The 20,842-nt window shown below is 42.3% G+C and overlaps 1 protein-coding gene across 18 annotated transcripts in view; it reads right to left on the reverse strand.

The window, feature by feature from the left end:
- MAP2 (microtubule associated protein 2) overlaps positions 1 to 20,842 on the reverse strand; it is a 335,176-nt gene that overhangs the window by 24,725 nt on the left and 289,609 nt on the right. For 17 of the 18 annotated variants that reach the window (XM_054044059.1, XM_054044054.1, XM_054044055.1 and 14 more), the window contains 3 exons: positions 19,021 to 19,082; positions 11,795 to 11,948; positions 8,952 to 9,295 (listed from right to left, as the gene is read on the reverse strand). In XM_054044059.1, the coding sequence (XP_053900034.1) occupies positions 8,952 to 9,295; positions 11,795 to 11,948; positions 19,021 to 19,082 (560 nt within the window). Of the gene's footprint in view, positions 1 to 8,951; positions 9,296 to 11,794; positions 11,949 to 14,111; positions 14,298 to 19,020; positions 19,083 to 20,842 lie in introns of all 18 variants that reach the window. The other variant, XM_054044061.1, reaches the window with a different exon arrangement.

Raw genomic sequence — 20,842 nt, forward strand, 5'->3', positions numbered from 1 at the left:
TGCAGCTATTCCCTTAACAGCAAAAAATAGCCCATGTCAGCAGAATACAACAGGGAAAGTAATAACTGCTGGAGTATAAATCTTTTAAGTACTAATACTCTTTATGCATCAAAGAAAATTAAACGCTTAAATTGTGACATTAAGTAAACATCACAATCCCATGAAATTCCTAAATGCTCGAATCACATGAAAGAGAGTTAAAAGATGGTGTTCTCATGTGTATCATGTGGAAAAGCTCTCCCTCCAAAATTAACAAGTGTGTGTGTGTGTGGCAGGGAGGTAGGGGGAGCGGGAATTGTAAAATATTCCTTAATGCTGGGAACAAAAATCTGTTATCTTTAAACCCAACCGCTAGAATGGTTATTTTGATTGTTTATAATGTATATTGCAGCAGCACCTAGAGGCCTTATTCCCATTGTGCTAGGTGCTGTACAAAACTCATACCAAAATGATGGTCTCTGCACCAAAGAGCTTGCAGTCTAAGTATAAGTAAAGAGACAGCAGGTGGATTTAATGAACAGACCAGCGGAGCACAAAGTCACACTGAGATAGCTGTGATCAGTATTCTCTACTCATTTTATCAGTAACTCGGGGTATCTGACAGATATAAAATAAATGGTAAAAAAAAAAAAATCTTATAGAACATTCCCCTCCACACACAAAAAAGATCTGAATTAAACCAACCGAAAATAAAAGCCATGATTCAGCACATCTTGTTTCTGGTACTGGACTTCAAAAAATAGATTCAAAGTTTGCCTAAAGAAAGGGCCTGACCCTACAAACTTTACCAATAATCCTCATGCAAACAGTACCATTAATTTCAAGATCTTAAGTATCTGCATTTGGATGGATTTAGGCATACAGATTAGGCCCAGCATGTTTAAGGGGAGCGATATTCAATCTTTAGGGCTTGTGTAACTGAGGTGAGGGAATGGAGAATCAGGCTCTGAGGAGACGCCTACACGGCCAAAAAATCCCCACGGCAGCAAGCCTCAGAGGCTGGATTCACTGACTTGGGCTCACGGTGTTCAATAGCAGTGTAGATCTTCCCACTTGGGCTGGAGCCTGCACTCTGTAACCTGGCTATCAGGGAGGGTCTCAGAACCCGACCCCCAGTCCGCGCGCTAACATCTACACTGCTATTTTTAGCCCCATAGCTCAAGCCCCGTGAGCCCAAGTCAGTTGACCCAGGCTCTGAGACTCGCTGCATTGGTTTCTTTTACCCTTGGTGTCTATCATTCCCTTTCAAATCTGCAATTTTAAAATGAAAACAGCACTCAACAGAATATTCTCTTTCCATTTTAGCAACATAAATGTACTTCATCTCCGTTGACCCAAAGTGGAGCATGGTATTTAACATTTAACTATACACATCTGATCCCGTTTGTGCCTGCATGTTTTTGTTTGGCAGAAACACGTTCTGTGAACCACCGTTTTCATTTCAAGTTGACACAAGGCAGCTTATCCAGAGCAAGGCTGAACATACCTCCTCAGCTCATCCTGCCGCCTGTCTGAGGCAGGGCCAGCTCTACCTTTTTTGCTGCCCCAAGTGGCAAAGCAAAGAACAAAAAAACAAAGAAACGGCCGCAGCAGTGCCGCAGAAGAAGAAAAAATGGAAAAACTGCCACCGAACTGCTGCTGAAGAAGAAGAAAAAAAAGAAAAAGCTGCTGCCGAAGAAGGGGGAAAAAAAAAAAAGTCGGAGTGCCGCCCCAAGAATGGACGGAGTGCCGCCCCTTCAGATTTGCCACCCCAGGCACCTGCTTCCTTAGCTGGTGCCTAGAGCTGGCCCTGGTCTGAGTTACACTTTCAAGGGGAGGCACATCAATGTGGCTATTGCGTATGCTCACTAACGGGCATAGCTGCTCCCCTTGAATTCCTGAAATGATATTACACAATAACATACGTAGTATGCATGGAGCATTTCTCATGTTCAAACACATAGCAACTCATCTGTACTCACTACGCCTCTGTGAGATCCAAAACCTATTGAAATTAATAGGAGTCTTTCCATTGACTTCAATGGGCTGTGGATTGGGCCCTACCCCTGCTCACATTGGCTAGCAGCTACTCACGTGAATCGTTCCAGTGAAGTCAATGGAGCTAGATAATGTGAGTAAAGTGGTTCACAATCTGACTCTAAGTCTTATCCATGAAGTGACTGACCCAACGTCACATAGCCAGTGAGTGGCAGATCAGGATACAGATTCCCATCCCATCCCTCATTCCTATAAACCTACCCACCCACCTTCCCACAAACAGAAGAGACTCCTCTACTTGCCTGCTAGAGGGTCTTTTTAAAAAATGAAATAAAAATACATGTACAAGTAGCAGTAACCTTCTTCATGTCCAAAATAATTAAAATAGTTCAGGACCTAACTCTTCAGTTATTATTCAAACAAACCTTCCATTAAATCAATGGGAGCTTTGTAAGAAAGGACTGTAGAATGGGGCCACCGTCATTATTTTTGTACAAACCATTAATAGTCAACAAAATTTTGAAAGTTAAAAAAGCTTAAAAGAAGATGTTGTTTGAGCAATAGGAGAGTTTTAAAATAGCACCTGAAATCTCTTACTTATCTCTGTATTTGCAGACCTCTGTTTAACAAAGGGTATACTGATTTCTGATTTTCAAATAAAAAAATGCTTTTGGATTCAGACATCTTCTCCAAGTTTCAGCCTGGAATAAATCTCTCCAGCTATTTTGTAAATCCACAAAAACAGACCTTTAATGATGGAAATGCAATTGTGTGACACTATCTCACTACTATGAACTGTTGCCTTGGTAAATATGCAAACTGAGACAGTTGAACTAGGTCTAACTACATGGGCACAACTGCCTTATAGTGACGTGTTAGCTAAGTCCTTTGGCAATAGCCAAGTGTCAAAGTAGATCTACACTCTTTAAAATTTGCCTGCTATGTCCCTGATTCAGGAATGCACCTATTCCCATGCTTAACTTTAAGCACATACTTGAAGATATGCATAAGATGTTTTCCTGAATCGAGGCCCAGATGCTTAAATTAAATTAAAGGAGCTATCCTATCTCATAGAGCTGAAAGGTCATTGAATCCAGCCCCCTGACTTCACTAGCAGGGCCAAGTACTGATTTTGCCCCCAATCGGCCCCCTCAAAGATTGAACTCACAACCCTGGGTTTAGCAAGTCAATGGTCAAACCACTGAGCTATCCCTCCTCCAGGCTCAGTTATGTCTCCCAGAGCCAGAGGAGGGTTGGTGGGGACAAGAGGTCACTGAGATATTATGCTTGCGTAGGGCAGGAACAGGCATAATGGGCCAGATTCTGGTCTGAATTGCACCAGTCTTCTCTACTGTTTTTAGTGGATTTACTTCCCATTTTAAATGGGCCATTTACATGGATGCAACTGAGCGTTGAATCTAGCACAATGTCTCTGTTGGTAGGGCTGCTCCTGGGAATACACTCACCTGTAGCCATAGCCACAACCCACCCAGATACACCCCTCCATGATGTTCAGTGCTGTCAGCAGCACCAGCAGCTCCCCATCCCATTACACTTGGAGAGCCCTAGCTGCAGGATTGCTTCCTGCATGGGAGCACTGGGATGAGGAGGGAAGGGGTTCTCTGCACGCCTCACCTGCTAGCACATAAATACTGAAGCAGCATGTAATTTGGCCCGAAGTGTTTATTTTTCTCCTGTCATTAGTGCATGTACATTTTTTTCAGAGCAGGTTTAAGACAATTGAGTCAGAAAGCCCTAGTCACAGAATACTAGCTACAAAAGGAGCTTGCTTAACACCTCTGCACTCGGGCAACTCCTCCAAATACCTGCTCTGCTTTCTATTGTGCAATCAGCTCCTTGTCTATTCACTGTGCTGTCTTTGCACCCCAGGATTTTGTCGCCAAAGCGGGAACTTGAGATACGCAACCCATTGAAGGCTTTTTGAAAATTCAAACTCACCTCAGGGGCTATTCTCCTTTGCATTCATGTGCATATATCTCAATGATAATACAGCCCCGGGTGGACAGATTCTGACCTCACAACGCCTCTTGAAGTAAGAAGATTGGACACAATCAATAGGGCCTTAATGGGAATTTTACGTGGCAGGATAGAACCCTTAGTCTACACAGCCTCCCCACTCCGAGATGCTTAGTTAAATCAGACCTCCTCCTTCTCTGCAGTTGTCACTGTATCACTTATTAGCAGATCACTATTCATTTTCATAAAATTCAGGTGGTTTCTGGGAGGTTGACCCTCTATTGAATATTGGTATGTCACTGGGGGGGCCACCTCACACACATCCCCTCATCTGGACAGAAGTCACCCTGCCTCCGTTTTCCCTCTTGATTCCTCAATAACCCCCAAAGAGGCTTTCACAAGTCCAAAAACAGTGTTTCTTGGAGTCTGGTTTTATTAACACAAAATTCCAAAATAAGCACAAAAAGGTCTTCCATCCCAGGCTTACCCTGGGCACAGCCCCACCTCCTGGAGGAACTCTCTTCCTCTGTTCTCTAAGTCTCTAGAGAAGACCCCAGGCCTGGCCTGCCTTCTTTGCCTTCTCCCCAAAAGGAAACCCAAACGTCCAGCTGGGCCTTTTTTCCCAGCCCCACTTCCTTCCTCAGGGACCGCTACAGGAGACTGACTGACTGTCAATCCGTCTCAGTCTCTCTCTTGCATTCTGCATGTTCACTCTGCAGTCCCCCTTTGGCTATCCACTGACCCCTGTTTTCTAACCTGACAGAGGCCTGGTTCAAACTGTCATGTGACTAAATTCCTTCACTTGGGGAGGCAAATTGGCTGCAGGACAGGTGCGCTAAGACTGTTATCTCCCTTTAAAAAGGGCTGGTCACCATATAACACGGTACTGTATTTATGCACTTCAGATTTTTTTAAACGTGGCTGAATGGAATTTGTTCTCCATGGCTTTGGGCAGACAATGAATTTCTGTCTTGATCTCCAAAAAAGCTTCTGGAGAGACTCCATTCCACAACTGGGTTTGGATACACACTTTTTCTATTTGCCAGGTTACTCATTACCAATTGCTTGGCTATTCCTGAAGTTAGTGATGCTAATAAATACTTAGGACCAAGTTCTCAGCTTGGGTAGATCTGTGTAACCCTATTGACTTCATTGAAATCATGCTGATTTACTCCATTGAGGATCTGGCCCATGTCTTAGATTTGATTTTAGCATGTTTTAAAATATTTTTTTAAACATCATTTGGATTTATCATTGCTTGCTGGCATGTGGCACTTAACATATATTCCATGTCAGTGATTAAATCAATGTTCTTTGGTACAATTAGTACCTTTACAAACATCTTCTCACTTCCCTGGGTATAATTCCAAGAAGAAAACATCAAAATAGCAAAAACACACTTGATATCGGTAACAGATTTCTTCCTCCCATTCTTCCCAAAGGCCATCTTGGAAAGAATATATGCAAATTGGATCCTTCTGAAAGCACAGTATTTCCTTCATGGCTGAAGCAGTGCTAAAATCCATCTGAAGTTGGGTTGCCAATTTTGTTTGGACGTATTCCTGGAGGTTTCATCACATGACATAATCTTTAATTCCTGGAGACTCTAGGACAATCCTGGAGGATTGGCAACCCTAATCTGATGCCCAACAGATGTACCCATCAGCAAGTCATGTCTGAGCTTTGCCAAGAATCATACATTTCATCATACTTTTCTATAAGGAGAAAACCAGACAACTGCCCAGTGGCTAACATCACAGAGCACAGAACCCCTCAGTTCACGGTACTGCAGAACACCCATTAAATACTTCTCATACTGCATGCTACTAGTAGGGACCTATTCTGATGCAACATGAACTTGTTTTTTCCCCAGAAGTATGTTTTTTTCTGTCCTGTAAAGCCGCTTTCCTTTTTAAACGTTTTTAAATGGTGAGACAGAGCTGAATTTAAATTAATTTGTTGGCTGATGAGCTTCTGAAGAGATTCAAGGCTGAAACCCTGTATTTCTTTCTTGATTTATTTAACATTCAAACACCTCCTGCTTCTTCAACCGTGCACATCAAACTCTGGCACTGTTGCAATGCAACTGCTTTCCCCAGGACCGCAGTAAGCCAAGAACAGACTTTGTGTTAGGTTAACACATGCCTCTGGTGAAACAAAAGATTGTGTCTCTGAATGACACTTTAAGGTTGCATAGCAATACTCTTGATATAATTTCCCTGTCGTCTTTGCTTACTTGCCCAGACGTTTTTTTCCTATGGTTATTACTATCAGTACTGCAACTTCAGCGCAGGTTATAAAGCTCAAGCTGCCATCTATTTGTTTCATACATCATCAGTAAAAGCAGAGAGCAGACAGCAGCGCATTTTCATATACTGGCAGGCAACCACAAAGAAAATAAATTTGTTTTCACGTTTTAACATGATAGGCTGATGCTGTAAGACTGAACAACAGAAAAGAAAAAAACAACAACCCCAAACTCTTGTTTAGACTGAGGAAAGATGATCGAGAGAAGCACAAAGAAGTACTCAGTGAGAGTCATTCTCTTTGCCCAAGCCACATATAATGATCACAAAGCACTGAGGAACAAAGGATCAAAATCCTTTAGTTTAAATCATATTTTTTATATTCACCCATCAAATTTCCCCTGTGATCCCCAGAAGAAAGAACTGCCAATTGCTATATATCATTGAAGGAGAAATAATACTTATTACTTTGAGAAAAAAAATCTCAGCATATGAGGACCACAATATCTGGCAGAAAAACAAGGTAAAATTGTAAGTAAGGGCTTGTACAATAACTGATTGGAGACACTCGTATACATACAATACTGTAAAGCTTGTTAATCCTCACTGAGATAATGCATTTGATCATTCTTTATAACACAAACACAAAAACAACTATTCTCAGGTCCCTTCTTACAGCTTAGCAAGGATTTTATGCAGCATGAAATTTACTAGGAGTAAAAGTTTGTCAGGGTGCTGTAAAGAGGTCTTATATACCAGTAGCTTTTACAACATGTACTACAGAACACAGAAAGGTTGAGATGAAGTAATATCAGAAATAATCAAAAAGACGTGTCAAAATAAATGAAGAAGATACACTTGGTGATGCACTATCCTTATTGGACTACTTGGCTACTAATTCTGCAAGGGGCTGATCACCCTAAAGCACCTGGCAGGATCAGAGTCTACATACTGAGAGTTGCATTGGGATCTAATGTATCATTAAGCATTTTTTCACTCCCAAATACCTGCAATGAATGGATATGCAAAGTTAAAATGTTAAGATCCAACTTTTATTTAAAATTAATGAAGGGTGAACCTCAGTGTTTTGGAGGTCTGGATCTTAGGTTTGGAAACCTTGTGAGAACTAGCTTTCATGCAAGACTGTCCAGCAGGTTCTGGTATAAGTATGGATATTTAGCATTTTGATATCTGCCCTCTTCTGACTCAAACAAATGTTCTGACCCCCTAGAGGCTGCAGAATTGGACCCAGAATCCACTGGAGTGGCGGACACTCAGTATGCTATTCTTGTGAGGTGCTAAGTACGCTCAACTTCTAATGAAGCCAATGGGAGCTAAGGATGCAGAGTGCTTTGTAGGGGGCACTCAGACCCTTGCAAATTTGGATCATGAGTCAACATGAAGGGCAGACGAACATTTTATGATAAATAAAGTAACCAAAATTTGTATAACCTCAAAAGGAGGTTGAATTTGCTCCATGTTTTAGGTATATGTCTTGTTGGTTTTAGTTTTACTGATCCAGCTCGTCCAGTCCTATATAAAATTGGTTTCCTTTCTGAAACAATATAACTAATAAAACCGATTGCCACTGCCTCTAAGTTATGAGATACAGCAATGGCCTTTTATGAGCAGAAAGCTTGCTTGGTTGCAAATAATTCTGGCCTCTACTGATGTATGTACAGACATTTCCCCTTTCCCTTAAAGGAGATAAGGAACAGGAGTAGCTGTTGCTATGGAAACGAAGCGCTACGCAGACCAATATGTGACCAAAGGTGATAGCCATTGAAAGCAAAGTGTGAGCTAACAAAGCGTGCATTAGAATAATGTAATTATTTTATACAATACACTCTGTCTGGGAACATAAGAACTGCCAGGCTGAACCAGGCCTGAGGTCCATCTAGTCCTGTGACAGTGGCCAGTACCAGATGCTTCAAGAGGAAGATATAAGAACTCCAGTGTAGGCAGATGTATTAGATCCCATCTTGGTCTCTAATAGTTACAGATTGGCTTAAGGCCAAAAGCATGAGGTTTAATATTCCAAAATTGTTGTAAGCATTAACTATAATAAATCTAGATATTCTGGTTACCCGTATAAATGTCCAATCCCTTTTTGAATTGTACTAAGGTCTTGGCCTCAACAACTTCCTGTAATGACGAGCTCCACAATATAATAATGCAATGTGTCAAATAGTATTTAATTTTATAACTTTTGAATTTGTCCCCTTTTAATTTTATTCTCTGATCCCTTGTTCTTGCTCTGAAATTGGGAGAACAGAAGCTCACAATCTATCTTCTTTATGCCATTCATTATTTTACATACTTCTATTTCCTCATATTCATTTCCTGCATTTTACAGTTATTTAAATCTAATAAAACACTTTGCCTCTAATTAAGGCTACTACCTGTCTCTCTGTTAAGCTTATTAATTCATTGCTGTTTAAACAGTGGACTGAATAAGCAGTAGCTTCTGGATATAGGCTAAAACACATCTCTGATTTGGAAAGTACAGCAGACCTCTCAACTGATCTCAGTGAGGCATGAAAAAAAATCTTTCCCAGAGTTAATTTTCAGTTTACCAGACAATTTTCTGAAGATAAGCCAGGCTCTCACAATTTAAAATCATTTAAATAAAAAGCATCTAACTGTGAAAACAGATGCAATGCTCTGTCTGTTAATTTATGGGACAGCCTCAAAATTGCAACCTTCCCAGCACATTAATACCTTCACTGTGCATTTAGAGTAAATTCTTACCTGTCCCCCTTTTGGCTGGTACCGGATGTTGTCTGTCGATCCAATTTTGGACCTGACATTCTTGAGGTCCGGCAGAGGCTGGTTAATAAGTCGTAGTTGCTTAGGTGTGGCTGGAGATTTTGGAGGAGTGCGTATGATGGCGACTTTCTTCTCAGTGGGCACCAATATAGCAGACTTGGGAGTGCCTGGAGTATGAGGGGTTCTGGAATAGCTTGGGGTCCCAGGAGTGCCTGGGGTACGGGAGGAGTAGCTGGGTGGGGTACCAGGAGTGATGGCAGTGGATCCAGGGGTAGTGGGCGTAGAAGTGCCACTCTTTCCTGTCCTGCTGCGAATTGGCTCCGATCCTATATTGAAGACACAACAGCGTTAAAACCACATGGATAAATCGTTTTTTTCTTCATAGTGTGTCTCCACAGACTATGACACCTATAATGATAAGTATCCTGAAGCAAAGCCCACCAACTCGATGGACAGACGCACACTGACTTCAGTGGGCTTTTGGATTAGGCATTAATGTAGTCTATATAGTGGAGATGGTTTCGATCGTAAACTTTTGAACAGCAGATTTCAAATACCTGGCTGCTTTCGGTCATGTACGATAGCTAGTAGCTTTGTATCTACATAGAATCCAGAGAGTAGATCCTCAGCTTGTGTAAACAGTCATAGCCACATTGACTTCAAAAGAGCAATGATCATTTACTCAACCTATGGATCTGCCCCCCAGGTAATTTGCTTGCTGTATGGATGCACGTCCTTGGCTTCCACTGAGTTTGCAGAGGAGTCCTCTTAGTGCACTCAAAGGGACTGATTTAATGGCCAATGAAGTCAATCAGAATCATTCTATTTATTTCACTGGGGATGGATGAGACCCAAGGTACCGGTGCTCCCGGGGCTAAGGAGAAAGCCTCTTTGTTGAACACGACAAATTAAATGGATTAATCACTCTTTACTCTCACCTTCACTTTTCCCAGATTGGGCTCTTTCTTTCCCAACCAACCGTCAATCAGGGTTCTCTCATTGCACTGACTGTGCAGGAGAGAGAATGGGATTTTCCTGCCTCCCTGCAGCCTTTATTTTTTTTTCCCCTCAGGCTTCCACCCCTTTTGGCAAACGCACTCTGGTATACATCTGCCCCAGCCAGAAGGATGGGCAAGTTGTTCCTTTGCTGCTATGCCAGCCAGGGGTCACTGTGCACTGAGAGGGGCTGTACTTTACCCGATACTCAAACTGGGATTTTCAAAGGATTTTCAGTGGGATTTGGGTATCTAACTCCCTTTACAGAACACAAGAACTAAGGGTCACCCAATGAAATTAAAAGGCAGCTGGTTTAAAACTAACATAAGGAAGTACTTCTTCATGCAACACACAGTCAACCTGTGGAACTCATTGCCAGGGGATGTTGTGGAGGCCAAACATATAACTGGGTTCAAAAAAGAATTAGTTCATGGAGGATAGGTCCATCAGAGGCAATTAATCAAAATGGTCAGGTATGCAACCCCATGCTCTGGGTATCCCTAAACCACTGACTGCCAGATGCTGGGACTGGACAGCTGGGGCTCCATCACTCAAAATTGCCTCGTTCTGTCCATCCAGCAGCAGTCACTATCAGATACAGAACACAGGGCTAGATAGACCATTGGCCTCACCCAGTATGGCCGTTCTTATGTTCTTAGGCTTCTTTGAAAAAGGTTGTAAGAATGGTTTCTGAAGAGACAGAAGAATTCCTGCGGGACAGGAGAGTACCAAGCCAGGTTCTGAGGCCTGAGCTGAATGCTAGACTGGCAAGGGGGAATGTCTGGAGAGAGGGGTGGTTACATTTCCTTGGTCTTAGGGTAACTTGTTTAGATGTATGGTTCTATAGATTTGCTCCTGTGCAAACAGGTCCCCCCTTCAACTCCTGGAAATCCTGGATGGTAAACTCTCTGGATGCATTCAACAGTATACACCTTCCATTAGGGTACTTTCACTAAGTGTCTTCATTATTGCTTTCTCCCTTATGCTCCGAGTACAACACAAACATGGCAGCAGCTAGAAGCAGCCCCCTTTCCTGATTGCTGTCCTCAGGCTCAGCCTTTGATACTGCTTGCTTTCTTCTCCCTGTTATCCAACTGGTGAGCTAATGACGGCAATAGGTTTTCTACAGATACAAGTGCTCCCTTCTAACCTTCCAAAACTCCTCTTACCTAACCACACCCAGTACGCTGGGTGCTAAGTGCTGCCCTACTTGTAGCTGCTAACAGCACTCTCACATTCTGATAAAAAGACCTTGCTGGTTAACTGCTGTGTCTTTCTTCTGATGAGTCACCCCAATAACTTACATACAACTCTTTTTAGGTAAAGCTTCTTTCTGGCTTGGCATTAACTTGGCACCAGGAGACCATTAAACCAAACCAACAAATCTTGGTATTTATTAAATAAGCCTTCCATTTTCATGAGATCATCACAATTATTATTATTTTTAAATTATACTGCTCACACTGAGTGAGTTTCTTTTTTCTGTTTGTTTATAAATGGTCTATATTAAATGTGTCACACAACTGGGAAACCCATGTGAAGGGAATTTTTTTTATACAAGAGAAGGGCCTCAACTGCAGCCCTAGGTCTGAGCAACCCAAAGATCGGTTCCACACCTGGACTCAAACCTTTGTCGCTATATTGGGTCACAACAGCACCCCAAATCTGAACATGGCCAATTTCGGGTCCAGATCTCTGGGCCCAGCAGTACAACTCAGGCCTACTTCTTAAAGGCAAAGAAAAGGTAAGGATGGATTTAGCAAGTGTGTGAAATATATAGCAAGGGCAGGTGAAGGCCCCAGGAGAGTTAGGTTTGCAGAGAAACATACGGGTAGTCCGTCGTACTGAAGAGGAGATGGAGCTATTGAGGGAGAAAGAATTCTCATCTCTGTCCCGGTCTCCTGATATACCTCTCCGAGTGGGGAGGATGGAGGAAGGTCTTGGTAGAGAGGAACGCTTTTCTGGACTCTTGGTTATTCCATCCTGATAGGAGCAAAAAGGAAAAAAATGGCTTTGCAGTAAACATAATTATCCAGATTGTGATCTCTCACTAGTTTAATACACGTGCGATTTCATGGTAGTCCCTGACTCAGACCAGTGCAACTGAGATCAAATGACGCCCAGTTCCTTTACATTTCATGCAGGAAGCTCTGATGATTACCCAGGTCTGATGCGTCACTTAACTCCCTTGGGATTTACTGACTTTGGACATCTAGCTTTTAGATTGACTGCCTCTTAGGGGAAGAAATTTCAAAAGTGCTCAGCGTTGGCTGAACTCTGCTCTCACTGAAGTGAATGGCAAAACTCCCCCTGACTTCAATGAGAGCTGAGTTCGGTCAATACTGAATCCTTTTGAAAACCCCACTCTAGTTTTTCAGTTTGCCTAAGACAATGCTGAACGCATTTTTACAAGGCTCCTTAAACGTCTGGTTGCCTATTTCAGGGGAAATTCCCCTCTGTTTATTTCCTAGCTTCACTGAATAGACCCTGAATATATATGCTGTTTCACTGATTTGACCAAAAATGTATCAAGGCCTGATTTCGCTCCCACTGAAGTCAATGTCAAAACCCGACGTGAGTTCAGTGGGGCAAAAATGGACCCTTGGAGCTTGATCCAAATCCCAATGAAGCCAAATCTGGGGGTCTTTCTATCAGTTTCAGTGGGCTTTGGCTCTTAGTGAAAGAGGCGTTCTGGTTAGGAAGTCATGGAACAAGAAATCCTGAAAGATCATTTAGTCTAATGGGCTTTCTTATGCAAGTGGAAGCAAAGATCCGGGGCCCAATCCTGAAGTCCCATGGGATTCCACCTTCAGTTGGATTGCAGGATCGGGCCCCCAGGACGTTTCAGACTCTACATTATTAGGTAACATGAGTGCTGAAATGCTGCCTTTTGAAGCACTAAAAGAGTGTTATATTTTCCTCAAAAATGAGATTTTGGAGAATTTAGGCTGCTGATTAAATTTTCAAAGCAGGGATATTAGCTGCTGGAGCCTTAGCCTGTTTTCTTCTTTATTGACCTTTTCCATGTTTAGATCAGCGTGTGTCTGCTTCTTTACTTCACTTAGATCAGTGTACATCTGAGTATGTTCAAGTATTTGTGCACTTGTGAGATGGGTAGCCAAATGCAGCCTGGCATAAGCAGGTGTCTCCTGTGGTAATCCCAGGGCCAAATACCAAAAATTATCCCAACTGGTGCAAGAAGCATCTTTGTGGGTTGGTGGGAAAATGGTTGCAAGTGGGGCGAAGTGGCTAAGAAGTGTCACAGCTAAATATAAAGTGGAAAGATAAGGAGCTAACACGTGTTGCAAGAGACCATTCCAGGCGAAGTGGGCAGTTAACACCTCTACAGTCATAGGACAAAGGAGAGTTAGTGGTATAATTTATGTCATTTACGATACAGCTGAATTTATCCTGAAGAATCTGTAATAATCTCCTTTGTTTCTATACATGTTGTGTCTCAAGCTCTGTTGCCTGGAGCCCAAGTCTCCTGCCACTGGATCTGAGTAACTCTCCAAGTAACTTCACTGAGGCTTTGTCTACACTAGCACTTTTGTTGGTAAAGCTGTTGTCAGTCAAGGGTGTGAAAAAAACACCCCTCCTGACCCACATAACTTTCACCGTCAAAAGTGTTGATGCAGATGGCGCTATGTTGACAGGAGAGGCTCTCCTGCTGACATAGTTAATGCCGCTCGTTGGGGGTGGTTTAACTCCCGCCGGCAAAGAGAGGATACATGGGAGACCTTACAGTGGCACAGTTGTAGCAGTACAGCTGTGCTGCTGTAAGGTCCGGTCTACACTATAGACCTATCTCAGTATAACTATGTCACTGAGGGGTGTGAAAAATCCACCCCCCGAGCAAGGTAGTGATACCAGCCTAACCCCTGATGTAGACAGCGCTAGGTCTAAGGGAGAGCCTCTCCTGTTGACATAGCTACTGCCTCTTGTCAGAGGCGGATTAACTATGCCAATGGGAGAAGCTCTCCTGTTGGTGTAGGAGCATCTTCACTTAAGTGCTACAGCGGTGCAGCTGTATGTGATGACAAAGCCAGGTAACTTCACTGAGACTTACTTAGATTCACCAGGGAGAGAATAAGATCCATGAAATGCCCCTCTCTGAGCTACCTCTCTCTAACTCTGCTACCTTACCTTAGCATCTGATTTTGAGTATGGAAAGCAGTCTCTTGGGCCCGCTGAGGAGGGCCGTACAAAGTAACTGTCTGTATCGAGAAAAGTAGCCCTTTTAGTAGTTAGTGAGCAAGCTGAGCTGGGTCTTGGAGGAAGCAATGACTTCGCTCTAGACTTTGAGGCAGGAATCTTTGACAAAGAGGAAGTCTAGTCATGAGAAAACAAACAGAAGAAACATAACATGAAGCTGAGCAATGAGACGAAAGGAAAACACATGCAAAATGGATAAATGAAAAAATGCCAAGCTATGAATTACACTTCCTTTTTCCAATCAGCACAGGTAAAATTCGGAGACACACATGCAAATTGGTATTGTGAAATGCAGCATTTGGCTCTGAGATCGAATTGACTCTACAGGTACATCCAGACAGCAGCTGAGAAATAATTCCCAGCTCGGGTACACATACACATGCTAGCTCTGTTCAAGCTAGTGCCTAAACATAGCAGTGTGTGCACAGTGGCTCAGGCTAGATGCCTCAGTATGCATCCCAGAGGTCGAGCGGGATTGTCCTCAGGTGACTAGCCTGAGCTGCCGCCTGTGCCACCACATCCACACTGCTATTTTTAGACACTAGCCAAAGCAGAGCTAGTAGGTGTCTGTCTACCCAAGCTGGGAATCACGTCCCAGATGCTGTGTAGACATACCCTATGAAGGGCCTCAATACAGTCCTCCTTTTTTGCAGATGCAAGTTTGCCCCCTCTTTTAAGTGCAGATGAAAAGGCTAGTTCATAAGCATTTACTACAGGTGGGAATTTGCAGGACCAAAGATAGAGCCTGCTTTTTTAAAATCAAGTCCTGGATATGAAGTATTTCTCTCTCTGGGAATGTTCCACAATAAAATGTTAGTAGGAGATTTAGAAAAAAAAATTAATGGTACTACTCAAAATGGGGAAATGACCTCTTCTACCGTATTAACCCTTAAAATCCAAGGTAATAAGCAATATTCTGTACTCATTACACTCCATTAGAAAGATGGGCAGATTGTGAGTCCCTCACTGAACATTGGCAAGCAGTGTCACACCAGTTCCAATGAAGTCACTAGGACTACTTGGCTTAGTAATGCCTCATTAATGTAAGGGGTTTGCAATCTGGCTCTATTTTTTTTCCCCTTAAAGGATATAAGGTATAATGAAAAAGAATAATTGGAAGCTATTATCGTGGCAACGAAGGCCTGATTCTGCAACACTTTACTCACACAGAGGTGAAATTACTCATGTGAATAGTCCCAATGGGACTACATATGTGTAAGAACTACTCAGCACGAGCAAGAGCTGCAGAATTGGGCTCTTAACAATGCATAGTAGGACTGAAAAAATCAGCTTTACCAGTAGACACCATAAAAAATCAGGGTACTGTAAGTTATATCACTTATGAAACACTGGGCCTGAATCTCTTCTCCCTACTCTCATTTTATACTGGTGTAGCTCCCCCGACTACAGTGGAGTTATTCCTAATTTACACCAGTTTAAAAGAGATCAGAATCAGGCACATTAACACTGTTTAAAACACTTTTTAAATTGTAATGAAATAAAGGAATAAAAGCTATCATTTCAGTCCTGCTGCATTATGAGACTGGGCCTCGGTAGAAAGCATTGTTAATTTGGCAGCCTCTATTGTAGGAGACGAGCTCAGTTCAATGACTGGAGATACTTTAATACTGTGAGTGTATTTCTAAAAACACCGCTTTTATGTACACATATTATTCATTGTTAGAATATTTATTATTTTCCTATCTAAAGTACAGGGAGGCATATAACTGATCAATGGCATGTCTGCTTTAAATACAAAGTGAATAATTTTCATAAAACTGTTCCATCATAGTAAAGTGTTCACCTAGTTAGGCATGCCTCCATTTTTGGGTGCCCAACTTGAGATACTTTGGGCCAGACTTACAAAGTGTATTTAGGTGACTCAAGATGCAGAAAGCCTGTGGGAGTTAGGAACCTAACTCACTTAGGCACTTTTGTAAAGCCACTAAACATCTACTCATAGCTTTAGACATCTAAATGCCTTTGCAAATCTGGCCCCTGTGCCTGATTTTGAGAGGGCTGAGGACCAGCAGTTTGGGGCCTACAATCTAACCTAGTACTTTTATACCCTCCATCACTGAAGTATCTGAGCATCTCATAAAGACTAATAAAGTTATTCTCACAACACCCTTTGTAGGGAAGATATTACAGCTGGGCAAGGAAGGCACAAAGAGGCAGATGCTACCCCTCTTACTCATACTAAGTAGTATCTCACTCCATGAGTAGCTGCATTGCATAAAAGCACAGCTAATTTGGATCCTAAACACAGCCAGGACAGGGTATTGCAAAATATCTTCCTGTCTCTAAAAGGCTACGGCAGTTAAGGAGAAAGGATGGTCTTGTGAACCATTCTGGGACTCAGGAGGTCTACTCACTCTGCTATGAACTTCCTTTGGCACGGTGGCATGAGGTACTACTTAGCATGAAGAAAGGTGGCAAAATGTGACCCGAAGAGATTAACTGATTTTCACAGGAAATATGTGATGGTGCCCAACCCAGTGCTTTATCTGCAATATCATCTTCCATCCTTGACTGTCCAAGATGGGAAGATATTTTGCAAAATCCTGTCCTATCTGTGTTTCATCATACTTTTGCTTTCAAACAAATGCCCATTTAGGGCCATATACTACCTTCAGTCTCTTGCAGAACTCCTGCTGCTGCAAGGGCAGGCTGCTTATGTGGGACCGAGCAGTACATGGCCCTTACAATAAGAATGAGCGCTTGCAATGGTTAAGAAACTGCTCAAGATGAAACGCGGAAACGTCATTTTATATCATAAGCCAGCTAGCGAGGGGGCAGTCACAATGCATACTTTCTGATATGAATTAGCCAATGTTCTTAACACACAGCTAGGATGGGGACATGATCCTCCCCAGCAGGGTAGAACTGCTTAGCTTTTCCTGAGCGTTGTTCAGAAGTACATGTACGTTGCAGTCAGGTATTAAGGCTCTGCAAATGGACGATGAGCATACTCAGCTGCAATGCTACCTGACATGACAGCTGGAAAGGAGTTGGGGAACTGTTATGAGAAGGCCACTTTGGGAGGGTTGCGCAACACAATACACAGCGAAGCAGGAGGGAATGCAATAGTAATAGGGGACAGGTGCTTGAAAGGTCAGGATGTGGACTGCTTCAGGGAATTAGGAGAAAAGGCAGAAGATAGAGGGGTGTTTCTGGAAGGGAATGGACTGGGGACTGAGAAGAAAGACCATAGAGGAAGCAAGAAGCGGATAGATTTCAGCTCTTTGCCCTAAAACAACTGACAGGAAGAGTAAAGAAGATACAAAGACAGGAGACGGACCCAGAGGAAGAATGCACGCTGCTTGTTTGTGCCAGTAGTTTTCCAAGGGCACTGATGGCTTTGGCAACAAGCAGATACTGACTTCTGCTAAGGTGACTATAGACATTTACCTCAGAGGAAAATGAACCTCGCTGTTGACCCAAACAGGAAGTCAGTATATGCACTGTCACCTATGTTTCTGGATGTTTTATTGAGAAATATCTACAGATCTCTCAGTTGTGGCTAGAGATGGGCCAAAATTGTAGCACTGGATCAAATACTCATTTGGGGAGAGTTCAGATCTGGATTTGGATCTAAACTGGCACATCACTCATGATGGCCACAAATTACATAAGCTGTTGCCATCATCTTCAACATTATTGATTATAGTATCATCTAATATTATGGGATAAGCACTGACAGTGTGGTTAGCACGTTGCATGGTCCCTGCCCCAAAGGAGCTTACAATCTATTTAGACAGACAAAACAAATCAGACACAAAACACACTGGGAGATCCAGGAGTACGGTTCAATCTTGGAGCACTTTGTTGTGGTCATTGTTCAATAAGGGGTAAGTCACCAGAGTGCTACAGTTGTGAGCTAGCATGTGTGGACTTCTTGGAAAAAGAGTTACACAGTGGGGATTTGTAAGAAAATAAGTCAGGCACCTGGAGCGCTGGGGTGGGAAGGGTATATGGGCAACATGTGAGAAGGGCGGGAGAGTGAGAATGACTAAAGGGGAGGTGGGGCAATACTCACGGACGGGCTGGAGGGAGTCAGAGGTGTGGCGTGGATGACAGCAGAGATGTAAGTGGTGGTGTAGGCTGTGCTGAGCCTTGAAGGTGAGGACGAGAAGTTTGACAATTTTGTTTAAACCTAACATTCTAAGATGGAGAGTGGTCCAGGACATGACCTCAGCTAAGCCAATCAGGAGGCATATTTGCATATGAGATGTCATTGGTTAACATTTTCCAGAAATCTGTGACCTCTGAGGAGAAAAGCAATAGAAATGTAATGACTCATCACAAGACTCTTTTCAGCCAATCATGAGGCAGGATTTTCTTCTTGTATGTAACAATCCAGCAAGATGACAACAATGGCCAGAAAATCAGATCAGGTAAATCAGTGCAGCTCCAGTGCGCTCCAATGGAGTTATGCTGATTCACACCAACCGAGGGCCTGGCCCTAAATGCTTTACAATATTAAACATTATTGTAACTCAGCGGCTGTGTGTCAACGGTGGATTGAGGGGCCGTCTTTTGTTGTGTGTTTGTACAGCACCTAGCACAATGGGGTCCTTGTCCGTGACCTCAGATGATACAATAATACAAACAATACATAATAATAATAATAAAAAACCATTATCAAAAACTGTATAATTATCTATTTTTGTAATTCAGAGGCTATGCGGGGAGAATGGCTGTAATAAAAAAAATGAATATGACAAATGAATTCTAAAGGGAAGGCACAGTTATCTACTGAAATTAAAACAAAACCACCTGAGACAGGACAAAAAGGAGTTTTTAGAAAGATGAATGACAAGAGGATTATTTTACTCACTGAAAGTTTTTCCTTTGCTTGTTTAAATACACCTGGAGCCTGGTTTGTTTCACCACCTGCCGCTGTTAGACCCAAAAAAACAAAAACAAAAAACAAAAAAAACCCTTGATGGTTAAAAATAATAATTTTGAATTACTGGACACCTTTAGTATAATCAATTGTCTTGTAAGCACCGTGCAAAGCAATGATCTGGTGAATTATTATATGCAGTATATGCAGCTGCCTTAAGAAATAAAAGAATACATTACCATATTTGTGATAGTTCCAGTTAATTTATTAATTCTAGCCAGCAAATCAGAATTATGTCCTCCTCTTCCTAGTGATCTAGGATTGAGAGCCAAAATTTTTGAGGAATGATTTGTGATTTTGAGAGCCCAAAATGAGACACCTTAAAGGGGCCTAATTTTCAGAAAATACTGAACAATAGCCCTCTGAATATCAGGCCCCTTTAAGGAATCTCAAGCAATCTCACTAGCCACCTTTCAAAATCTTGGCCAAGAACCCTAAATGAAAAGAAACTGATTCACTGCTGTGTATTCACTCCAATATACACGGCTATAACTCCACTGATGTCAATACAGTCACACTGGTATAAAAGTGGAGTAACACAGAGGTCAATCAGACCCTGAGACTTTAGTTTAATATCATTCAAGCACGGGCACCTATCTTCTTTCAGTGTTATCCTGTGGTTCTTGTCTGATGAAACATGATTTGAGTTACATTTGAGGTGAAACTGATATAGTTGGACTTGGACTCCATCCTAGGGGAAAGTCTAGAAGTTGAGGAGCTCTTCAGAAATGTGTGTACTAAGTGTTCACCATGCTGTTATTCAGGAAGCTATGTGTTATGTGAACTCTATCTACTAGTGAAATCCTTTGCAACTGCACAGTACTGGACTCTGAGCGGGCATAGGAGGAAGGTTGGGTGGTCACAGCCGAGGTCTCTTAGCTATAATCCCGATTTTGTTCCATCTGTGAAACCAACCCCGAAACTTTGTCCAGGGTAGCAAAGATGGGTTTCCCCTTGGCCTTGGCAGTTGTCCCAGCACATCCCCTTGCCTGTAACAGTCGGGTGGGATGAAATCATGGTATTCTGCAACCAATCTCCATTGTGAACAAGGCTGCCTTTCCCACTCAATAATTTTGCCCTCTTAAATAATGTTCTTGTCTTGTTCTTTTTCTTTGATTTTAAATTGAGGGAGTAGGAGAGAGAGAGAGAGAGAGAGAGAGAGCTGACAGTTTAGTTCTGCATTTAGAGCTGAACATGCTCAATAAAACCCTCCTGCATTACCTTTTCCCACATCTGTTACTGCTGTTTTTTGATTTTTAAATGTTTCTCCTTTTTCCTTTGGTATTTAACTCCAACTGCCTGCAGCTATGAAGTACAGAGCACAGTTTTGTGCTTCTGTGACTGACTTACCTGAAAGCATAACAACTCCTCCATCTGAGCAAAATACCTGGATCATGACGTCACACTGTCCTTTCGTGCTCTGCTACCAGTTTAATCACACAATAAACATATTTAAGACGAGGAAGACAAGCCTAATGCATGTTTGCCCCAGTTCAAAGGCTAAGCAACTGTGCTGGCTAACCCTATGACATCCAGGATGTGATGTCACAAAGGCAGCAGTGTCTTCTAACTTCAGCCAATCAAACAACACGATGAAAATTAGGATAAAGTTTAGATGATCAAATAAAACTGTCTTTTCCTTCTGCCTTCTTTCTCTTTTCATGTTCCAAGGAAGGAGCATCTTTTAATAATCATAATTACTGAGAATCCCACTCTTGAGGAGACTGTGGTTGCCATTAAAATAGTCAGCTTC

Source organism: Malaclemys terrapin, chromosome 11 (assembly GCF_027887155.1).
Source record: "Malaclemys terrapin pileata isolate rMalTer1 chromosome 11, rMalTer1.hap1, whole genome shotgun sequence".
Taxonomy (NCBI): domain Eukaryota; kingdom Metazoa; phylum Chordata; order Testudines; family Emydidae; genus Malaclemys; species Malaclemys terrapin.